This window comes from Haemorhous mexicanus, chromosome 1, assembly GCF_027477595.1.
Source record: "Haemorhous mexicanus isolate bHaeMex1 chromosome 1, bHaeMex1.pri, whole genome shotgun sequence".
Taxonomy (NCBI): domain Eukaryota; kingdom Metazoa; phylum Chordata; class Aves; order Passeriformes; family Fringillidae; genus Haemorhous; species Haemorhous mexicanus.
In genome coordinates, this window is record NC_082341.1 from 113,340,013 (window position 1) to 113,364,497 (window position 24,485).

Genomic DNA, 24,485 nt, shown 5'->3' on the forward strand with positions numbered 1-24,485 from the left:
CATTGCTACCTGCTATGGGTGGCACCAAATTGCACAGTACTGGCAGCGCAAGACAGATTAGAAGCCTGGGGACTAATCACATCTTCAACCTGGCCGCTCACTGACGTAACACTACAAGTGTCCATGAGTATAAATGGAAAATCTCTTTCACAAACCCACTGCAGGGTTTGACTTCCAAACAGGTGCTAGCTGTACTCTGTCCAACTCTAAATCCTGTATTATAAGGAAGTTTTCATACTCGTCCAAAACACTGAAACACGCAGCAACAATTCCTGGACCTGAGCCTTTAATAACTCCCCTGTGTTGTCAAGGTACCTGATACTAAAGTAAGTAATATTGTATTTGCAAAACAAGAGTAAAGGAGTTAAAATTAAGAGAGCTATCTACTCACTGAGCAAGATGATGATACAAAGCAGAATTGCAATGATGGCACCAGTGCCCAGTCCTGCACCAACAATCCGGTCAACATCTGTGCAGTCTCCATTTAAGTCACACTGGCAAACTTTCACCTTCAGCAAGGAAGTGCTGGATGCATGTGGATTTCCAGAATCTGTAATTACTATGGGCACATCATAGATACCAGCCTCCAGGAACCGGATTCTTAAGGAGAGCTGGGCGTGATCACCTGTGTGTGGAAATAAGGTGCTGGTTAAAAAGTAATATATTGCTCACATGGGATTAAAATAGAATTGGCAAAAATAGCTCTTGTTTGAGCTCAGCGTTAACTTCTCGCTCAAACTGCTCTGTGACACTCAAGGTAACAGACTTCCTGACTGCTGTGACCATCTTTTCTTTCTTAAAATTTCTTGTCCTCCGGAGAACTTACACTAAGGTGATTTCTTTTTTTGAATCAACCAAACTCATGTATGTTGTGAAATAATACCACTGAGAAGATATTTGCAGAAGTTTCTTTAAAACTATGAAGATTTCCATAATGTTAATTACCACTAATTCGAACAATGGTCCAATTCCTCTTAATACTAGCAGGTGTGTCAGGCAGCTCAAAGGCAAACGGGCCTGCATTTGGATCTATGTCAGGGTCTACAGCAGTGATGTTAATAGCATTAGGCTGCAGTGTTTCACAAGTTGTGGCTTCTTTTGGATGCACTTGGGGGGCATTATCATTGATGTCCAGCAGGTATATCTGAAGTGTGCCAGTTCCACTCATTGGGGGTATTCCTAAAAGAAAATGAAATAGCATTAAGCCAGTTTCCAGTTGCAAGGTTTTTTAAACGAAGCTGTACCAACACACTTACATGTTTACCTCTGTTTGGGGATTCTTTTACAAAACCAATCTAACACAGTCACTGGCCCTGCTAACACAGTACTTCTTATGTAGTCTGTGCTTAGAAAAATGGCCCTACTCAGCAAAATTCAGCAAATAACTGCAGATCCATAGATTATGGATTCACCCACTTCACTGATCAGACAGACAGCTAATCTCCAGAGATGGTCCACATCAAAGGCTTCAAAGAAGCTGCAAAATTGGGATGGTTTGTCCTCTGAAAAAATTATTTCCTAACTCTGAAGGCTTAAGATCACCCTTTACCACAACTGTGCTATTTAAATTCTTTCTAATACTGAGTTTCATCATGCTATTTCTGGACATTCCTGCCATCCATACTGAATGTGTGATAGTTCTATAAATCTTGCCGGAATCACACACTGATGTGATCACTTGGCACTGAATGTTTCAGTATAACTAGCAATGGTTCTCATTCCACCTCCCATAATCTTCCAGTTCCATTTATGTCTTTTCTCCAGAACAGAGCCAAAGTATAGAAACAGTTGATATAGCTTCCAGTTCAGAAATTTTTACCATGTCTTCTTTCCAAGGCAAATAGCCCCAGTGTTTCAGTTTTCCCTTATAATATGAGAATGTCTCTAACTGTGCCTGTCCATCTTTCTGCTATCAGTTATGAACAGGACAGCCCTCCAGCTGAAATCAAAGGACTCATTTCTGAGCAGCATTAATTGTCATTAACAAACTGACAACAAAAAGATACTTTTCCCTCTGCACTGCTGCACCCTGAATGTGGGAAAATACAAAGCCCCTCCAATGACACATTACTCCCCATAAAGCCCACTCATGCTGTGCATTCACTCAACCTACCACACTCCCATGCAGGGCTTTTTCAATTTTCTGTCAACTCAACTAATGCAACCAAGACAGTATTCTTCTATAAACTCAGAGAATAATTCTTCAGCCATTTCCCAAGTAGCTGGGAAATTATACAGAGTCTGATAGTAATACAGATTTCCAATGGGATGTATGCTGAGCATATCCTGTTTTCTGCCCCAGTAAAACTGAATGCCATTCAATCACAAAGATGAAAAGCTTTTTGAAAAAAATACACAGTATTGATACATACCATTATCAGAAGCAAGAAAAGTTGCATTATACATGTTGTTTTGCACATATATTGACTCTCTGTCCAAAACAGCTGTAGTAGTTATTTGTCCATTAACAGGGTCAATTTTCAGCCAGTTTGCAGGATCTGAAAGTTTTGAGTACCTGTGTATTTAATCATAAGTTGTGTTATTTATCTGCCAACATAAATATTAACAACAAAGACAGTATTTTAATTTGTATTCTGAACATGTTTTTGGAATTTGAAAATAGGATTTTACAAATTTTCATTTATCAAGCCCTGTCAGTAAATTTCTTAGAAATACATATTAAATACCAGTCCTGCATTTTGATTCTTGAAGTGCCTTGCCCTGTAAGCTATCATGTAACTGGAGGAAATAATATAATTACCATAAACTATATAACATTACTACTCAGACTCAATTAAAATATTCAGTCAGGGTCCTCCTTGGTTTTTCTACACCTACAGAGCTATTCATACTAATTTTCATATTGTCAGAGTGCTGAGAGCAGGAGAGAGAGAAAAATGGATAGTGTTAGTTGCACTAACTCACATTGTTCTAGCATTTCAGTATCACTTCATTTTCAGTGGCCCTGGTTTTACTGCATGTTTCTGATCTTAATTTGAAAGAGAAGTGTCTTTCAAAACCATTCTTCTATCTGATAAACTTTCTCTCTGACATTAATCAAGTGCAAGCTATCTTGGTATTCAAGTCCTCATGCTGTCATTTCTATGATGGTTATGTCCAGAAATGAGCAAAGTATTACAAACAGCTAACCAAAAATCAAGATAAAATAAAATTGCAATAATCTTGGATTTTGGAAGGAAAGACAGAACATAAATTCTGGAGTTTCTTCTACGTGAACTAAAAAAAAAAAGCTGGATAAGGTGAGTCCTGACCCATGGGCAGTCACAGCCTTAGCTCTGCAAATAATGACCACGTCTTACATGAGGCATGCTTGTGTACAAAAGTTTTAGACATAAGAAAAATTATGATAAAATTATGATCATAGTACAAGAATTCACAGTCAGACCACACCACCATTTTGCTTTACTGGAGAAAAAAGGAAAAAAAAAAAACACCTTCAGATTTCGTCAACAATCCGATTTTGCTGCAATGTGAAAATTACTGAATTTTAATTGCAAATGTTCTTAGCTCACAGAAGCATGTGTCTGTTCTGACTGAATTCGTTGGGATAGAACATATACTTTACCACAGATGCGTAACTGCTTTCTGTCTTGATGGAATGGGACTTAGGATGAGAAAATGACCCAGTTTACACACCTATGAATACTGGTCAGCTCGCCTTCTCTACAGCCAAAATTCCATTTTACAGGATGTGTTGGGATAGCTGTGTGCTACGGTAAATGCAGTCATTTCAAATGTCACCTCTTTGCTCCCCACCCATTCCGTAACACAGACATTGCCAAATGCTTATACAGACCTCAGAGATGTTTGTTGCATGTAACGATCCGGGTCCTGAGCAGTAAAAGTCGTCAACATGCTGCCAGCCATCAGCCCTTCTTCCTGACGCACGAGCTTGGGGTTTGGAACAAAATATGGGCTCTCATTCACATCAATGACCGTGATGGACACGGTTGCTGTTGACTGAGGAGGATGCTGAATCCCCTTAGCCAAAGGCACTTGATTTTCCGCAGCTACGGTAAGTACAAACATCCTGTTGGTCTCGAAGTCAATAGGCTGGGAAGAGCAAAGAGCAGGAAGTGTTAATGTTCAACCACAGGAGCAATGGACACACAATAACATTTTAAATTTAAAGCACATTTTTGAAGATTTCTTGTACTTTTCTGAAAAATGAGCATGGGGTTTGAAGAGAGCACACAATATCATCACCTCAACACAAGCCCATGCTCTGGGGGTTTTGTTTAGCAGCATGTGGTGGTTTCAGCTCTGCACACAGCAGCAGCAGCAGTTTTGAAGTCAGAAGAGCTAGAAACCTTTAGAAATCATTCTGGGATTTAACCTACTCTGGTACTGCTATTAGAGACAAATGAGGAAACGAGTAGTTTAATCACAAAATGATGAAGCTCCCAGCTTTGTGCTGGGCACTCACATGTACCTCCTGATGATCTCTCCTGGGGACAGAAAGCTGCCTCTTTCTGTTAGAAGGACGGAAGTTTCCTTCAAACAAGTTTTAGTACTATAGATCAGAGATTCTCATGTCCTCAACATCTCACTAGAAAGACTCTTAGTAATCCCAGTCAACCTGATTTCTGATATACCTACAGCTTCCATCTTCCCAGTGAAGACAACCTTCCATTTGGAGATTTCCTCACTGAGCCAGAAGTCCACCTTAGAAGTAAAAACTCTGTAAATGTAGAGTTCCTCTGTCATGTTGTGCAGGGCTGAGGCATTCCTGGAAACAGGATTTCCCTTTGTACTATGCACTGTACTACTCACACAGATCCCAGACTGGAAGAAAACCCTGTACCTTAGTGGGGCAGTTTGCATGTGACAGTATAAAGTAAGTGACAAGAGGCAATCTAATCTTCATTACAGGTTGACAGACCAACTCACTGCACTGCCAATAAAAACTGTAGGCAGGTTTCCAACTCTTCCTGTGTCTGGGCACTTAAAGGAGTGCTAAAAAGCACAGACACTCACATAATTCTTCCTGGAAGATTGCAATGCAATAATTCATACCTCTGGGGAAGAGCAGTTATAAACCAGAGACAGTTCTTAAAAAAACCCAACGTGAATTACTATTAATGCTGCCTGTAGGTTGTATCTTTTTGTCACCTAGATACTGGGAGGATTAAAATCAAACAAAACGAAATTAAATAAAATGAAACAAAATTAAATTAAACAAAACAAACAAAAAAAGAGAGAAAAGGAAAAGTGAATTTTTTAATTTCCAAATGGGATTACTGGCATCACACATGTGACTTTGAAACGGATCAGCCAAAACCAGAGTAGGCCAACTCAGAGATGAGACATTTATCAGTGGGTCATGAGGAAAGGTGGCTACTGCCTGGCAGGTTTAATTATAGAGTCACATTGTTATTATCACTTGAAATAAGTCATCCCTCAACACAGAGCTGTGTTGGCTAGAGAATGAAGACAGACAGGTTATTCCATAAAAGGTATTTAAATGAGGCTTTAAAAATAGCCAGCCTTTAAATGTCTCTTGTAGAAGTACCCTCCCACCTATCATTTTTTCCTCTCTGATTGTGCTTTGACTGCCTGTATCTCTTCCTTAATGGAACATCTTGACATAAAATGTGCAGACGACATGCATGACTACTAATTGAGGAGGTAGGAAGTTTAGACTAGCAAAAAATACTGAGCAGACACTTTTCCACAAAGTAACTTCTAACTTTTGGCAAATAAAGATTCAAGATTTGTAATTTCTAATAACCTAGCCTGATTTTTAAAACTGAGCAGGCAGAATACTATTGATAGCATAAGCAAGGTAACAACTGAAGAGACGGACTAGATTCCACAAGAAAGGGAGCATCCATTTGATTCCAGATTCACGCTGGCCTCAGGAATTCACATTTCCCCCTTTTCGGTGCTCTCCCACCTCTTCCATCTCTGCTGAACTCTCTGAGAGGCAAGCACGCCTTACCTTTACGACAGTCACCAGCCCGTCGTTGCTGTTGGGGTCGGTGAGGATGGTGAAGCGGCCGGTCGGGTCCCCCCCGGTCATGCGGTACATGGCGTTCCAGGCCGGCGTGTGCGGCTGGTCTTTATCTGTCACCGTCAGATTGGCCACAATCACATCCACCCTGTTCTCCGGCACTTCCCCGTAGAACTGCAGAAACCACAGAAACACTTCACCTCATCTGGGGGAGCGTGCAAGGGCCACACCAGGCTGAACATTCATCAAAGTGGGGCAGCCCATCTCTTTTCACTGGAGCTCTGATAATTTATCTGATGAAGATTACCTGAGGCCACCCAGAGAACCAATGGCTTGATTCCCTTGTCAGCTTTTGCCTTCTGGTCAAAAGCAGAACGCAGCATGTAAGGGATATATATTCTGCACATATTTTGATTCTGCCTGCCAGTATGGTATTTAATAAGTAATAAATATTTACTGTCTGTGAATGTAATGAGAGAAACAGAGAAGGGTTATAAATATGCACATCCTTCAGTAACTCCTATCCTGTACTTACAGTCATGGCAGTGAACTCTGGAGGATTGTCATTGACATCTGTCACAGCGATGACAGCAGTTGCCGTGTTTGAAAGACCATATGTTGGGTTTCCTTCCATGTCCGTAGCTTGAATTATTAATGTATATTGTTGTACTTTCTGAAACACAAAATGACAACATAAGTTTTAGACAAAACTAACATTACCATAGGACAGCAGGTGTTCCCAAAAATTGCACTCTGCTAAGCAATGGAGCCTATCGCACAGTTTATTCTAGTTAGCATCACCCAAAATGACAGGAGCAAGCAAAGTTTGTGCCACAGGAATACGGCAGCAGGTTGCTTATACTGAACTACTATTTGACTTTCTTCAAAGACCATCAAGGTAAGGACTGACTGCTTCCTACGCTAATAAATCAAACCACTTTAGACAGTTAATGCATGATCACAGGTTTGACAATGCTTTTCAAACAGCGAAGAGAGAGACAGAGCGCATTTTATACTAAAACAGGGAAAGTCCTCAAAAGCATTTGAGAGCACTGAGCCAAGGTAGGTTCGTCGGCCAAACGGCCACAAGTGCCAAGGTTTTGTTTCAGCCAAGCCCGAGCATAAAACTGCTGCTGCAACTTCTTGTGATCTCTATGGAAACCAAAGATGTCGAGGCCAACAGAGACGAGTAAGGGCACTGGGAGAAAGGGGGAGGGAAGCACCAAACGGGCTATTTCCATAAATGTTAAACACCCTGGTGAGTATGGCAGCCATGGGCCCCCTCTCCCCCCACTGCTGCTAATGGCCCTTGAGCTGGGCACTCACTCCTCCCTCACAGCTGGACTGGGGCCAGCGGCCCTAAGCACCAGAAACTCCTGTAGAGACCTGACCTCAGCCTGGTGAGCTGCTTAAAACAACATCAACAAGGTTCTATTAAAAAAAACCCCAACATCATAAAGATGTTTTCCGTGTAGGATTGGTGAAAAGTTTACTTTAACTCATTGCTCTCCAATATTATGCATGCTCCTTCAGTTTTCCAGTTCATCGTTCTTCCTTGCAGAGAAGTGTTACCATTCAGTTCTTCCCAAAAGAAAGGACACAAACACAAGGAGCTGCTATTGCTTTGAAACAGCACTTTCACAAATCGTTTGTTAACACTGGCAAAAATCTTTCGGCAAAATAAAAATAATTCAAAAAGAGCCTCTTTTTATGTTCTGTTTTTTTTTTTTCCCCCCCACTTTTTTTTTCCCCCCACGTTATTTCCTTCTACTGTCTAAAGAGTGGGGTATATGACAGATTATTTCTCACGGAAACAATTTAGAATCATGAAACATGCTGAGTTGGAACGGACCCATTAGGATCAGAGAGTCAAACTCCTGACCCTAAGCAGGACACCCCTAGAATCACACCATTTACAAAAAGGAATTACAGGTATTGATACAAAAAAGAAGCAAGGATAATTCCACTGATATTATTTAGCTTTCTTTCAAACTTTGGCCAGACAGTACGACAGACATGAGAGGTTTAACGGTTTGCACGTTTCCAAGCAGCAACAATGAGTCACGGAATAGAAAGTTTTAAAAATAAGCTCTATGGATCTTTATCTCCCACTGAAGACAATGATTTATGCTCATGCCCTCTTTCACACAGAAACCCTTACAAGACACCCCAATGTGTATTGCTACATGTGCATCCCACAATTCTTTCAAAAAAGCAAGACTAGTATTAAGTCTACAGAAGTGCAGTATACATGTTTAATAATGCATAAATGTATATACATAGAGGTATATGAATTCTGGCCTGGAAAACATACTTGCAAACCGACCTTCAACAGCCTTTAAACATCTTAAAGGTTTCCTTCATGACAACAATAAGAGTAGCAGTCATGAGGGAATCAAAGAAATGCTTTTACCACTTTCACCCAGGAAAAAAATCAAACTTTACTTACTGTGAAACAATAAAATCTAAAGCAGTATTGAAGCAAATCTCACTACCATATGATTTTATGTTATTGAAACAGCAGGTGCTTCTGATTCATCTGGGTCCTAATACATTGATCCCAAGAAGCAAATTTCATTAAGGAAAACTCCATTATTATTACACAGAGATTCAGCTTCCTTACAATCGACTTACTTAATTCCAACAGAACCAGCACACTACAAACTTCCCCAGAAAGTGCCCCAAAAGACAGCAAATAAGTGTTTTTGTTTGGTTCCTTGTTTTTTTCCCTTCTCCCCAGCACTCACATAAAGCAGATCAACTGCTGAGAGCGAAATTTCAGAAATCAACAAGCACACAACTTTCCAGGCATGGGGAAATTGGGGGAGGTGGGTCTCTTTTTACTGTGGTTTGAGAAGCAGCCAGGAATGAGCTGTGCAGCATGTGTCAGCAGCCTGCACAGAGACTTAGCAGCAACACATCTAAAAGCAAACTGGCAGCTTCAAGAAAGAACGCAGACCTCATCAGTTCACATCTTTCCACTTCAACACAGGCCAAATAAAAGAGCACTTCACTGAATTAACCTCACGTGAGGCAGGAATGTCAGTGTGTAAATTTAAGTACCCTGCCTGACTTCTTCAGTACCTCCAGCAGTAAGGCAGATGTTTTAATGCTGAAGTGAATTCCACAGCAATAAGGGAAGAAATAAGAGCAGCTGGATCTCATGAAACAGCATCTTTTGAGATAACAAATGAAAGATTTCTTCTGCCTTAAGCTGAGTTTCCTTACCTAAGCAAATCTCCTCCTGTGCGTGTTAGCACAGATAATGCATTGTGCATGTTAATCTAAAATACCAGCAGATGAGGAATGCTATCAGAGGAACCACTTTTTTTTTTTTAATGCCTACAACACTTATGCTCCCATAAAAAATGTGTCACATTATTTAAGAATTTAAAATTCTGCCTGGCGTTTTATGACTTTAATTAGAGGTTTATCTATAGAGACAAGACTTATAGAAAAGAGTGGAAAGGCAGAAGTGGGCAGACCAGCTGGGGTACACGGACAACAAGGCACTCCCCAGCCCACTGTCAGAAGACGATTCAGCTTTGGCTCTCTAGACTCCCAGTCATTTTAATTTAATTGACTTCCACAAAATGACTCAGGAAATGGGGGAAGCAAAGCTTGGGAAGGAAACCATTTTATTTCATATTAGTCTAATTTAATATTTGAATGATTTAATGTTAATCATTAATATCCAATATGTTCAAGAAATGTTTATATATACCCATCTGGGTGTCAGCAGAGTGATCCATCAGGAAAACTGATGGTGAATGACAAGGCTTTTCCAACTGTTAATGTGAGGGTCTGAGCTCCACAGGCAGCTGGTTTCTTCCGAGTTAAATCCCTCCAGTATAGCTAGTCACCAAGTGATAAAACCTCAAGAATTATCGCTATGTCCTTCTGAAAGTTCATCTGTCAAAGATGACCAGGGGATTTTAAAAACAAGGGCAAAGCTGCCCATCATTCTTTTAATTTAATAGGGCAATACTGTAAAGTTCAGGGTTTTCCTTTGCTCAAATCCCTTCTCTTCAAAACCAACTTAAATAGTATGAATGTTAATAAAACCTCAAAAATTAATTGCAATATCTAACAGTCTGTTTAGCTTTTCAAATCTTCTGATTGCCCCTTTCAAACTGAAATGCATCAGAATATTAATAGCAAACACAGAACTTCAGAAAGCATTTTTATTCTCCATTTTACATAACTATAAACAAGCAGCTAAAAGATGAACAGTTTATCCAGTATTTTGGATTTAATGAGCTAAAATGAGGTTAGTAATACAGAAGTTGAAACAAGATGTATTCAAAAGAGGTTTGTTAGGATTTTATAGCTTGTTTATAAAATAATGCTTATCTCTTGTGAAGTTTTCAAGTGGTTTAAAAGCACAGTTAGTATGACAGATTTGGAGTTGGGAGGGAAATATTTTTATTCCCAACCTCACAGATGGGTGAATCAGAGCAGAGGATCTGGCACGCTCCTTCTCCAGTGGTGGGCACAGTGAAGAACTGTCTAGACAGGATGGACCTTGCTCAGCACGTAGCAATGAATTACTGACAGATTATTTCTTTTTATTATTATTATTATTATTATTATTGCATTGCTCTGCTTTAGTGTGTATCGTTAGAGTGTATCTGTTTCTTATGAGCAAACAGTCTTATGGGACAAGATCCTTTCCATGACCCCAGACAGCCAAGAGAAACTACATGTATGGAATACATTGGTCCGACTTTCATCCCTAACGCAATTTTTCTCTCCTTTGAGTTTTTGTACTCTGGGACTAGAAAAACAACGGGTGTCAACAGAGTGAAGAAAGGGAGTAAGTTAAGAGTAAGGAGAAATATTTCAAAGCATCATGAAATTGTATGGACTAGAAGTGACCTTAAAGATCATCTAGCTGCAGACACCCAGCCCCAGGTAGGGACACCTCCCACTACACCAGGTTGCAGAATGCCATCCAACCTGGCCTTGAACACTTCCAGGGATGGACCATACACAACTTCTCTGGGCAACGTGTTCCTTCATCTTACCACCCTGACAGTAAAGAATTTCTTCCTTTTATCTGATCTAAATGCACCTGCTTTCACTTAATAGTCATCTCCCCTTTTCCTATCTCTATATGCTCTTATTAAAAACCCCTCTCCAGGCTCTCCTCTAGCCCCATTTAGGTACTGGAAAGCAGCAATAAGGTTTCCCCAGAGCCTTCTCTTCTCCAGGTTAAACAGCCCCAGCTCTCTCAGCCTATCTTCACAGGAGAGGTGCTCCAACCTCCTGACGATCTTCACATCCCTCCTCTGGACTTGCTCCAGGCAGGTTCACTTACTTCCTGTGCTGAGAACCCCAGATCTGGATGCAGCACTCCAGGTGGGGTCTCACAGGAGCAGAACAGAGGAGGAGAATTACTTCCCTTGATCTGCTGGCCATGCTGCTTCTGATGCAGCCCTGGATACGACCGCCTGCAGGTGCACATTGTCAGCTCATGTCCAGCCTCTCACCCACCCACCACCCCAAGCCATGCCTCTTAACAATATTAAGTGCAACCCAGCCCACGGGATTAAGAGCTGCCCTACCTCTCTGTCAAGCCCAGCTGCTACAGTGATAATGTCACCAGTCTCGTTGTTGATTGTAAACATGTTTGGAGAGGGGCTGCTCGGGGCCTGTGACAAGATTCTGTATCTCAGCATCCCATTCTGGGCGTTGGGATCATCAGCATCGATGGCAGTAACAGTCATCACGTAGGTTCCTAGCAGCAGGAAAAATAATTAATGTTATATAAACAGTTTATACTCAGATTATACAAGATCACTTTACAAGCAGTGGTCAAAGCACATATTTCTTTTGGTAAAATCTGCACATTCCTTCTTTACTTAAAACAAACTGGCTAACATCAAGACTCACCAACAGAGTAATTAAAATACATAAGAGGAGATAAAAATACTCTATGTTTATAAAAGACTAGATTTGCTTATAACTGAAGAAGCTACATAAACAATGAAACCCTACAGTTCTGCCACAAATAACATTTCTGTAGCAAAAGAACATCTCATGTTTAGATACTTACGTTATTAATTGGGCCAAAGGAAATATACTTATTGTTCAGAATCGGTGGACATACAGATAGTGACTGAAAATCAATATAAATAATACTCTTTCAAAAGTCTTTGAGATAGATCTCAAATGCCAAGTAAACACTGCAAAGTTAGAAAACACATTTCTGGTGCTAGCCTTTCATTTTGCACTTCTGACAAATTAAGGAAGTGGTTTCAGCCATCGTGCAAACTTTAGTCTGAGCTGATTAGAATTTTAATGAGATCTGAACAACACTTAGGTTTTCTCAAGAATTCAAATGACACCGATTTCAAATCCCAGTATTTCCAAAGCCTCTGGGAATCAGAACTAGAACTGTATCTAGTGACATTTCAGAAGTCTCTTATACCCTGACCTGTCAACTAAATGAACATCAATGTCCATCATAAAAATAAGTGTAAGAACTGTGATGTTATAATTAGGATTTTGAAAACCATAAACCAGAAGTCATATACTTAAAGCCTCCCCTGGTTTTAGCTCATGCACATAGCAAATTTGCCTTTTGGAAATGAGTCCCAGCATGCTAAAAAGTGCATTAAAAATAGGGTGAAATAAGAAGATAGAGGATCTGAGATTTTGCTCATTGCACTAAAGACACCTTTCAAAGTATTACAAGGTCTGAAGGCACTCCCTTCATCACACCTTCAAAATGATATTGTAAATATGATACTTCAAAATAATACCTCTGCCTCCCAAAAGCCCATATATTACCTGGCTTGGATCCCTCAGGGACCGTCCCATTCCAAACCTGGTGTAAGAATTCAGGTCTATTGTCATTCATGTCAATTACATTAATAACAATGTCAATGGGATTTTCCACCTGGTTTCCATTTACATCCACTGCGTGTGCTCTCAGCTGCAAAAATCATTAAAAGTATTAGAATTTGCACAACGTACAGGTGCAAATAGATATAATAATAGTGACAGGAAGTTTCAGGCCAGACATTTTTAGCCCAGTGTATTTTCTTGTCTGCTGCTGCTCCCTCATATCGACCTTTTAAACTTCCAAGCTGCTAATGGAACTGATGTTCAGACTTCCAAACTATTCTAAGTTACACACTTCCTTCTTTGATTTGATGAAAATTATTTTAGATCATGTAATTTTGATTACTACTACTGCCGACTGTCACATAGAATTCTGGTTTAAATCATGGCTATTAGAAAACATTCTCCAAAAAGATGAAGATTTTAATGTAAATCTGTGTATTTAGACCAGAGTGTGGCCATTGCTAGGGAAAAGAGCAACTTCCTACTATAGCAGCCCTGCTGATGCCCATCATGTATACACACACACACACACACACACTTATCTTGTGGCTACAAAGCTACTAAAAAGCAGCAAGATGGCATTATTAGCTCACCACCCTGGAAATGGCTCATATAAATGTAAATTCCTAAGTCAGTAAATCCTGAATTGCCAATGTCAAATTCTCAGTTAAAATCTTATGGATTATAGAGCTTTTGTCTGAGAGCCTTTCACCCACACCTCCCCCCCAGATGCCTCCTGCTGTGTCCTCTGTTTAGGAGCAGCACTCAGTGGGCTCCCCAGAGCACAAGGTAAGGAGTGTTTTAATCCACAACATGCTGGAAAACTCTCTCCAGGAGCTGGGTGATTTCAACATGGTTTCCCAAAAGCACAGGAAACTTTAGCTCACAGCCTGCTCTCCCCATCTTCCTTGCAACTTTCCTTTTCCACTGGTACTGGAATCTGTGGTCTACTTTGTCAATTTCTTTAGAGCAAAGAATATCATTTTCATAAGCTGACAGGCCTAATTTACAATTCTATTAAAATGCTCAGATTTGCCCCTAAAATAAAAATTCTTCCCATCCATTTCTCCAATCACAGCTGCTGCAATTCTAATAGCAGTCACATCCTAATTTAAGTTGCTGAATTAAAAATAAACTTCTAGAAAGTATACAATTCAGTGGAGACTGTGATCAATGGCCTGTACTTGAAATATAAGCCACAGTACCCATATTTCCATCTTTTAGAATTACTTTACCTAAATACATTTAATCACTGTTTACATATGTTAATGTATTTAAGCTGCTTAAATATAGTAACAGTTAGCTTTATTAAGTACAATAAATACAAATCTGCTACAAACTCCTCAAATCATATCTCATACAAAACTAAATGCTGGCTGCTCAAGTCATGTTTGAAGCAGATGTTCATCTTCAATTTGATAATCTGATTTGTGGTAAATTAAACTCTTACATGAAAAGAAGCAATCTGCTCCCGGTCCAAAGGCTTTGTCACAGACAGCTGTCCTGAGATGGGGTTGATGATGAAGATGCCTGTTGGAGGCTGGTCAGCTCCTGGGCCAGTCACGCTGTACCGCAGAGAAAGGCTTTTATCACGATCCGACCTAATCTGTGTGTCAAAAAAGATGAAGTTTACATTAGCTACAAACAAGTGCAGGATGGAACTGCTGCTGAGACAAGCAGCAGCTCTATTTATCTTCTCCTTGCTCCTTAAGAGGTACTTGCAAAAACAATTATTCTGGAAATGGTACAGAGTGGGTATAAAGTCTGAAGTTCTTAACAGGACTCTTTGTTAGAAAATGGTCAAAGGATATTCAGAAGTGTAAAATCATCCCTATTTATTTCTCAGAATAAAAATTATTTGTGTTAAACAAAAACAAGCAAATACTTTAAGCAGAGTTATTTAGATCTTAGAGAAAACATATAGTATCATAAAATTACACATGAAATTAGAAGTTTGGTTTGTGTTTTTCCCCTTCTCCTATACCTTCTCAGCCCAAAGCTACAGGCTCTCTTCCATGAAAGGCCAGCTCTTTAGAAACTCGACATTTTTGCTTAAACATTGAACTTGTTTCATATTCCAAGGAAACAACTGAAGGGCAGTGCATCTGTGAAGAGGAGCTGAATCACCAGTGCACACATAAAATAGAACAGAGTGGAACTGTGTCCTATCAACTTGGGCTAATGTTCTGCCAAGTTCCAGCAAATTGATCATGACCGGCCAGTACCATGGCTGGAAGCCAGCCCAGAAGAGGCTGGCTCCTGCAGTGGCTCCTTGCAGTGGCCACTTCTGGGCAGCAGAATCTTGTGGAAGATCTGCTGTCCTCACCCCATCAGATAGAATTTCCTTTAGTCTCCTGTTGCACTTTGCTTCCTGCTCACTCCCACACCATTTCCCAGGCAGAGAACTCCAGGCAGGAGACTGGAAAACTCCTGAACTAGCAGAGACACCCCTTAGCACACTTACCACCCAAAACAAGGTCATCTTCCACCAGCAGAGATGCATAGGAACAAGTTAAACCCCAGGAAATTAGATGCATCCCAGCATGCAATGCACAGGCAGGAAGTAGAAACCAACCCAAAAGAGTCTGATAAATGTCTGGATGATGAACAAGACATCATTTACACAAAATCTCTTCAAGAGCTCTCTGAGGGACACTGAAACCACACTTCTATTAACTTCCTTACCCTAACTAATTCCTGAGGAAAAGGTCCTTTGGAATTTTCTGGTAGGTTGATTGGAGGAATAACCCAGTCTCTCTTCTGCCTCTTCAGAGGGCTGCTGTGCTTGTATTGTTGCCATGGAAATATGATTTCTTCAATTTTCCTTTGGTCCTTTCCCAGGTACAAGATAAAATTAAGCACATGTTAGAAGGAGAATTACTTGCAGACATTATAAAGTAACTCAGGTACAGTTACATAATTGACTGAAAGACTGTCCTTCCTCTGTGCTCATCGGACTGTTTTATTTGCATTCACAGTGCAGTTTGAAAAAAAACAATATCATTTACAACTTCACTGCAAAACTGGAAGAACCTTTTTTTTCCTTATTTAACTAGGAAGAGAAAGGGAATTATAAACCATTTATAACATGGCACTACTGTGTAAACTATCTGGCACTTTCTGAGAAGTAGTTAATATTTTGCAGAATTTAATAGTACACCCTTATGTATTTCTCATTAGCTAGAGCTTCAGTTCAGGTAATGTGCTACTGTACTCTAAATTTAGATCTGGGTGTGCTATAATGTAATTTGAGTTCCAAGAGAAGTTTAATACATACTGGTAAGGAATGTCTCAAATATTTATGACTCTATTAAATCCCAAAGAATTAATGCTGTAATTATTTTAAACCTATGTCAGCCATGATGGATGCAGTAGATGACCCACTTTACACACTGGGCATTAATCTCTGCTGGGTGTCAACATTCCCTTCCTATTCCCTTCTGTATCTGCAGTCATTTCATCCTTTGGATGACAGCACACACAGCTAGCTTGCTTGAGGTCGGAAACAGGGGGACAAAAACATCTTCCAAATCTTTCAAAAGAAGAACTTTTTTTCAATCTAACCAACTACATCACAGAGTAGGAACAGACACCCAACTGAAGGCCAGATTCTATTCGTCTACATTCTGTTGATGGTAAGGAAACCTGAATAGTGTCTTTGGAATAAACAGGGCATGTGCTGGCACATCTAAGCATCTGCTCTTTTACAGTGCTTCCACAAACAAAATGACAGTATTTCTATTGTTAAAAACATGCCTTAGGAAATTTAACACAATCACAAAGTAAGCAAACAAACAACCGAGGATTAAACAGCAGTGGTCTCCAGTGTGTTCTCAGGAAAAATGTATTGCATAACCACATTACCTACTTTTAACATGATGCTTAAATCTTAAATGTGTACCTATTATAGGTATGTTAATCTATGAATAAACTTTGTTCTTTATCTGTAAACTAAACACTTCTCCTTCACTAAGGAGAAGGCAAGAAACAGCAGGCAACAGGTAATATAACAGAAAAAGGTAAACAACCTAACAGGCTTTTCTAAAGTAAATCCATTGCTAATTGCATATTGCTAGGTCTGATTTTTGTTACAGTACATGGTTTATCCTGTGGCAGCTTCCAGCAGAGGGAGACTATCTTCCTTACCAAGTAGTGCTGGAATCATGAATAATTTACAATCTCCAATTTGATTATGACGGGACAAGACAAAGCCAATATTCCCTGCCAGAAGTGCTTTCCTACTTACTGCTGTAAATCTACAGTTCCCATCTAATAAATGTGACTGATGCACTCTATCACAGATTTGTTTATTTTGTGGTTATATTTAACCGCTTGAATAAATACTATAATACTTTCAAGTAATTTAAAATAAAGGAATGGCTGTGTGAGACTTAAATTCAGGTATAAATCTCAAGCTATACAAACAAAAAGCTCAAACACAAAGAATCCTATATAGTTAAATAGGCATGTCCTTTCATGCCTTAGCAAAACTACAGAATAAAAGATGATCAAAGTTCCTTCTAAAGCTCCAGCTTTGCATGCACTAGGTGTACATTAATAAGCTGGTTCATGGAGAGGTGCATGACAGGCAAAATGAAGGCCCCATTTTAAGGCCTCTTTGTGGAGATACATTTATACAGGCTGCATTAAGCTCTTGTTTTACCTTTTCTGAAGCCCCTGTGAAGGCTGGTTCCGGGGTTAGTTTCACCCTCATTTGCCATTCTTGCTGGGTTTCCTTGTCTTGAGCAGACACGACAAACTCTGTGGGCTCTGCTGAAAGTTGAAAGCTTCGCTCTGCATAGACCACACCATCCTCACCTACTCTGAAATCTCCTGGCTCACTGCTACCAAAGTGTATTTTTTTGTTTCCATCACAGCTTCGAAACCTCACTGTAAAACAGACAGAAAATGGCAAATAGAAGAAAATTGAAAAAGCAGCCCAATTGAATTCACTGTGACATCAAATGCACTAAGAACAAACTCAAAAGCAGAGATACTTAACGTGTTATTGCTATTACCACATGCAGTGAAGTCAGGACTTGTACTTTACCAGTCAGTCCCTGCCACATAACAATGATATTCTTCTGTGGACTGCTAGGCTGAGATTTTAACCCGAGACAGGAACAGCCTCCTGCCTACAAATCTACCCCACCACCAGCAAGAAAACCATCCCCCTTCCATGTCCTACAGTACATCTCAGTTGGTTGCTAGTTGGGTTTGCATCTCAAGCTTTGCAAAAATCCAGTCAAGCTGATTCATTAAAAACACTCAAAAAATTTTGTTACACTGCAACCATAACTGCAAACACAACTATGTTTACAGCACGCTCTCTCTGCCAATGGGAGTAAGGCTGAAACCTTGAAATATGTTAAAAATATTAAATTTTGTGCCCACATCAGCCTATGATTCAGCTGTGCAATCTCAGGAAGATTACTTATGAGCTCTGGGACTGAGTTTCCTTGTTCCTCATTGACAAGATGGAGGAGGCAGTAAATGCCTCACAGAGAAAACCTAAGTTAATGACCTTGAGTTTTCCTTTTGGTTTGGCTTTTTGTGTTTATTTGTCTGTTTGTTTGGGGTTTTGGGGTTTTTTGTTTGTTTGGGTTTTTTTTTTTTTTTTTAGCTATATTCTGTACCACACATGTCCCTTTATCTACTTAGGGATTACCTATTCTTGTTTAATTCTCTCCTCCCTCCTTCCTTTTGTTGTGTCTGAAAGACACACACTGGAGCAAGAAGTCAGTAAAACCAATTGTAGAGATAATCATGTGTTCTCCACAAAAGAGAACTGGTAACAGGTTACTGTCTTCTCTACCCAATTCTTTTCAACACCAGTTATCTTCTGGGTTACTACAAATAATAGTAAGTAAAAAAATGCAAGTGTGCTTTTATAACCAATGATCATTCTTTAAAGTTTCCAAAGCATTATGAAATATTTTGATTGTATGGGCAACAGAAGTGCAAAATACCATTATGAAGGTTGTGCTGAAATCCACATAGTGAAGATGAAGATGAAATGAGGCTTTATGCCTCATTTCAGTTATTGCACTTTTTATATTGTGCTAAACCATGCAAAAACTATTTAGCTTCAAAACCTAAAGGTCCCTCTCAAGAAAAATCACTACTAAATGTCATGCATCATATGCTTTCTTCTGTAATGCACTCTTTTCAGGCAGGTACTAAGAAGAATTACTTACTTTTCTGTATTTGAACTTTAAGGACCAAGCTGATGTTCAGATGACAGACTAAATTGCTTCCCTTATTGCACCCTTTCACTTATCCAGAATCCCCCATTTGCCCTCTCCTGACAGAAAAGACTGTATTTTAAAAGGGTCCACCACATAGAAAAAGGGGACAAAGCACAGCGCTACTCTAAATAAACTATACAGCATCAACCTTCTTAATTTTCATCTTGCTGAACTGGGCACGGATACTGCTCTTTCCAGACAGATCCCGGAGTTTGAAGGTCTTTACCTGTGAAAGGCCAGCCTCACCGTGAGGAGAAGAGCATGCCATGTCCACAAAGCACTGACCCTGAAAGAACAAACCTCCCTGGGTAAAAGGCTGAAGCCTCACCAGCAGGGTTGCTCCTGTGATCCTCCTTAGACAGGCTGCCTCTGGTCTTCCTCTTAAGCAAAGAGAGTGGTTTTCTAAATCTCTAGTAAATACTCAGCCTCTCGTGAAAGCTTTCATATATTTAAGCCATTCCTATGGATCCTCAAGTCTATCCTACCTGCACTGTACCTTTTTAGGTACAATGACTGCCTTCCCTATAATCTACAGGCTACAGGTCTGCAGAATTTGGAGATGTCAGATCCTCTGTTTTGCTGGTCACACGGGAGGAGAAAATTGGCAGGCAGAATTTCCAGTTCCCAGATGTTAACTATCCCATGGACCTCCCACTTTTTTCAGCATGGGCCTTGCAGCTTGAGTCAGCTCACGGTAACACTAGGTTGAAATGCTACAGCCAAAAGAGAACATGCATCACTCTACACCAAGAATGTAAGGCTACTACTTAAAGCAACTACTCCAGTATGTAGGAATTACCGCAGTCCTACTTCTGTAATTCTTGCCCAGCACAGAAATAAAAAGATGTCCAAGAAGAGCTTACTCCAAAGTCACTACATTTAACAATAAAAGAATTTAATGAGTGGACTATTAAACAGTGCTATTTGTACTTGGTTACAGAGGCACAGGCGATCCAGACCCCAAGCATGGAGGAAGTTGGGCATCCTTAAAATGCCACCACTGTTCCCAAACAAACCTCTCAGAAACACTTCACATAAGTAAAAAAAAACCCCAAAAAAACGCCAGCCAGCAACATGACCCATAGCTCTGTGCTTCTGCTAACCTCTCATCTCATCTCAGCTACAACTGCTCTCAAAATCTGCTTTTCAAAAAAGAGTCTTGACCAAAAGGACAAGCCAGCTCTATCTTAGGCTCTTCTCAGACTTACTTCTGGAAAGTTCAAGAGTGGAAAAGAGAATGAAGATTAATCTAAACTTTGATCATTACTGTTTCTCAAAAAGGTGAAAGCTAAAATGAGTATTTGTCAATATGGTCTGAAAGACCAAGATATCACAACAATATTTTATAAAAAAATATTTCCTAACTATTGCACACAGTAGCAAAATATATTCCTATTTTAGATATTCAAATTCATAAAGAAGAAGATTTCTTTTCCCCCATCTCCTTACATACAGACTCCAGCAGCACAAAAATAACACAAAAAACCCACCCTGCTAGCCACTTCATTGATATTCTTCCCCCAGGCGACTCTGTATTATGAAATTCAATGAAAATCCCTTCCTCTGACAGTATCCTGGTAAAAACATATAAAATTGTCAATGTGAGAATTATTCTCCCTTTGCAAGGAGCACACATTAACGAATTATAGTCAAGTATAACCATCTATAATTAAATTCCCTTGACAGAGTACAGGTTGTGCAGTAGCTACTCTCCCCCCAACCACATGGTTATCAGTCTTGTAAATTCGATTTAGATCACTTTGCTTCATTTTTCAGTGTTCAACTAGTATGAACAAAGAGTGATTTCTGACAGTAGGTTTTCAGGCAAAGACTTTTTTTCTTTCAAAAATGCTACAGGAAATATTTTTTTTACTGTGAATAATGACTACTTATGCAACCATGTTCTTTTCTAAAAACCACAGGAAAGGGAGGCATACTTTCCACAAGTCACTTTATGTTGACAGATCAATCACAGATTTTTTTTCCACTTTAATAAAGGTTAACTAGATATAATCAGCAGAATTTCAGTTACTTTATATGCAACAGAAAGAGTAATCAAGTATCTAATTTTACTGTTTTTTAGTAACACTCTGCATAAATGATCAGATAAGAGTATCATAATCTGTAAAAATAACTCACAGATTTTTAAGTATTTTTGAGTATCCTGTGCATCTTCGGAAAGTATTTGCTTTTTAGAAGTATATTATTTGAAAGCCCTGGGAAGTATTCAATCAAACTCAAAGATAACTGTTTCAGTTTTAGAGAATACTTTTGGTCATATAAAAGCAGTAATATGCAACATGGGAGTAAATGCACTCAGTTCACAGGCTCAAAATAGGGCTATGCACAAGGGTTTATAAAAGCAGGGCCTTTAAATAGAAGAAAAATTGTATTTAGCATTAGCATATAATTATTATTAAATATCATAGTATAAATTTATACATATAAGACAAAAGACCATTAATATCCTATTTTGAGTCTTTTTTTATCTTAAAACCAAGGCAAGTATATTCTTTTAAATAAAGAATAAAAGAGGACCTCTGAGACTACAACATTGTAAAATGAAAGTCTACAGCTCCATGATATTAAAAGAAGCTTTCAGTTTAACACTCTTGCATGGAAGTAATTATAACACATGCATACATGTGCAGTGTAAAAAACATTAAGAACTAGACATGCAAATTCATTTAAAGTGCACTAGAAGATCACCACCATTCCTGCTCAGGTCTAATATAAAAATCTATAAAATACAGCTACTCATGTTGGTTTGCACTCTTTGCCAACCTGCTTTTGCTCTTTTTGTCCTGGGAAAATAATATCAGAATTACCTGATCCAAACAAGGACTGAGCAGAAAAATTGCTGTTAATAATATAGCCCACAGTACAAAATTTCATGAACATATATATTCATGTGCAACATAGAATATTAATACGGAATTTTCACTACTCGTTTTGATTGTGAGACTGAGTTTGCCATCTGGATTTTCTGCACTTAGAAAATAACTCAGTTCACATCTAGGTATCATCCACATGCATACAAGCACACTAGTGTGCTTCCTTCTGTACATTTGTTGGAACACTACTCCTCTTGAATGCTCTTCTCAATGCCTAAGAAGCAACCTCAAGGCAAAGGCTCACTTAGTAGACATCCTGGAAAATTGCAACAAATGCCAAGTGCTAACAACACATGCACTTCAGCAATACAGTTAAGAGCATGCATCATAAACCAGAAAACCTATAGCTATTTAATCCACTTGGGATCGTTTTGCAGCAGACAAAATAAACAGAATAAGAAAGTATCCTAGGTACAACTACCTACTGATACCAGTTTTACGTTTGACAGATGGAGAAACTATATGGAAACATTCTGCTTGAACTGTCTAGCCATCTGCATATTTAATATCTGAACACTCTCCAAGAACGCCCTGTATTAAACAAGTCTTTACTTCTCAGAGAGAGAAGCAGGAGAAAACTACATGAGAAACCCCATGTAATGCCCCTCCCCCACGCTCTTCCTTTATAAATTAGTAATTTATTCATACCGGTTACTTCTGTATCTGTAAGATGATCTGTTAGTCCTACTGGCATAGTGCACATGCTCCTATCTCAGTTCATGGCTTGTTGGAGTGGCATGTGTAATGCCCATGAGACATCCTTTATTATAATTATAGATGACCTTCAAAAGAACTGGGGTTTTGACATCCTGGCAAACTGTTACAATCACAAAGAACTAAAATACATTTTAACTTGCCTTTTCTATCACCACCCTTAAAATCTGTTCTTATTTTAGCATTTCCTGGAACCATCTTGAAATCTTATTAAATATTATTTAATATCTGATTTTCTGATATATGGGCTGTCTACATCAGCCAGAAAAATGCTGTTTGCATCTGCAAACTGAGAATATTATCTATGGAAATTACTGAGTCAAAATAAATATGAAATATAATCAGGTTATTTTAGGCAATGGCATTTCCCTACCTGTATTGAAATTCCATTTGTCATTATATCCTTTAGAGATATTTCCATACACCAGCATTGTTTCTAAAAGTTTCTTCTAGTCTTTTTTCCTAATCCCTTTTTCTTCTCTGCTTTTATATTTATTGCCTGTCGTTTATCCGATACTCCAGACCATCCAAAAAATCTCAAAACCCTACTCATTTTGAGCCTTGCTGGACTAACCAAGCTGTGACACTTGAAAAGAAAGCTGGCTGTCAAAAGACAGCTACTTACCAAAGCCTGCTAATTCAATAATTGCTTTTGAAAACCTGTGCCTTGTGCTGAGCACTGTGTTCTGCCACCCCAGCCCACTTGGAGTAGAGGGCTGCTTCAGCAGGTCACGCAAGCCCAACTGGAGTTCTGCCACTTGCTGAGGGCCAAACACAGCCCATTTGCTTCTAAATCCTATTTACACTTGTCTTCAACATCTTTACAGCCTGGTTCCATGGGTAAGCCTGGTTATGAGGCTCTCAAGCGCCAAAAAGGTGTCAAATCAGAAGGTTACAACTGAGGTGAAACTGAGGATGTATTCAACCTATTTACCAACTTTAGGTGTTTCATGATCTGACTAATAGCAGCTCAACTTCCCACTTTTCCACGCTGAACTGTTTGCTTAATTGTCTATTCAGTTAGGAAAACAATAATTAAAAGGAAAGGTGATTTGCAAGAATTAGGTTTAATTCATACTGTACCCTTTTTTCATTAATTGAAAGCAGTTCAAGTGATCAGCAGCAGGCAATAGGCAAAACCTAGTACTGATCTATACCTTTACTCTGGGGGAAACAGGATGCTAAGGAGTCTACTGTACAAAACCCCTAAGTTTTTATAAAAGTTGTATGTTACGTTGGTAAAAGCAATTTGTACTGGTGACCACAACTATGACTCAGTGCAATTCTCTCTCCTGCCCCAGTCCTGAGACTGCTAGTTCTGGATAGAGAAATATGTACGTTTCCTAAAATAACATACTTTCAAAGCAATCTGGCAGTCTACAAGACAGAAGAACACTGGACATAAATCTCCCTCTCCCTATTTCTGCAACATATTCTTTTTCATTCTGAATTTGTACAATTACTGTGAAAGGTTTTCTTTTAAAGTATTTTGTTGCGAGGTACAACTGGGAAATATTAAAACTCCTTCCTATATTCATGAGGCCTTATGAACCCTAATGCCTCCTTATGAGCCCTAATAATTCAAACATTAAGGTCTATTTTTAAAGTATTTTCTTTCACAGGTAGCTATCACCAGACTGCCTAATTCTTGCATTCACAGGGAAAGACTACACAGTTCTTTAATAAAATGCCATCTAGTTTCCAGTTCCCATAATCCTCTTTGTTTACAGAACAAAGTCGTAACAGGCATGCCAGAATGAAAATAGGGATAATGTTCTTTCTATTCGATAGAAATCCTCTGCA

The 24,485-nt window shown here is 39.2% G+C and overlaps 1 protein-coding gene across 1 annotated transcript in view; it reads right to left on the minus strand.

Annotated features, from left to right (window-relative positions):
• CDH2 (cadherin 2) overlaps nt 1–24,485 on the minus strand; it is a 114,050-nt gene that overhangs the window by 20,551 nt on the left and 69,014 nt on the right. The window contains exons 3-13 of the mRNA XM_059859732.1: nt 17,490–17,716; nt 15,512–15,658; nt 14,277–14,432; nt 12,770–12,914; nt 11,542–11,714; nt 6,510–6,647; nt 5,963–6,148; nt 3,818–4,074; nt 2,373–2,515; nt 946–1,179; nt 392–625 (exon numbers count right to left, since the gene is read on the minus strand). Coding sequence (XP_059715715.1) covers nt 392–625; nt 946–1,179; nt 2,373–2,515; nt 3,818–4,074; nt 5,963–6,148; nt 6,510–6,647; nt 11,542–11,714; nt 12,770–12,914; nt 14,277–14,432; nt 15,512–15,658; nt 17,490–17,716 — 2,040 coding nt within the window. The remainder of the gene's footprint in view (nt 1–391; nt 626–945; nt 1,180–2,372; nt 2,516–3,817; nt 4,075–5,962; nt 6,149–6,509; nt 6,648–11,541; nt 11,715–12,769; nt 12,915–14,276; nt 14,433–15,511; nt 15,659–17,489; nt 17,717–24,485) is intronic.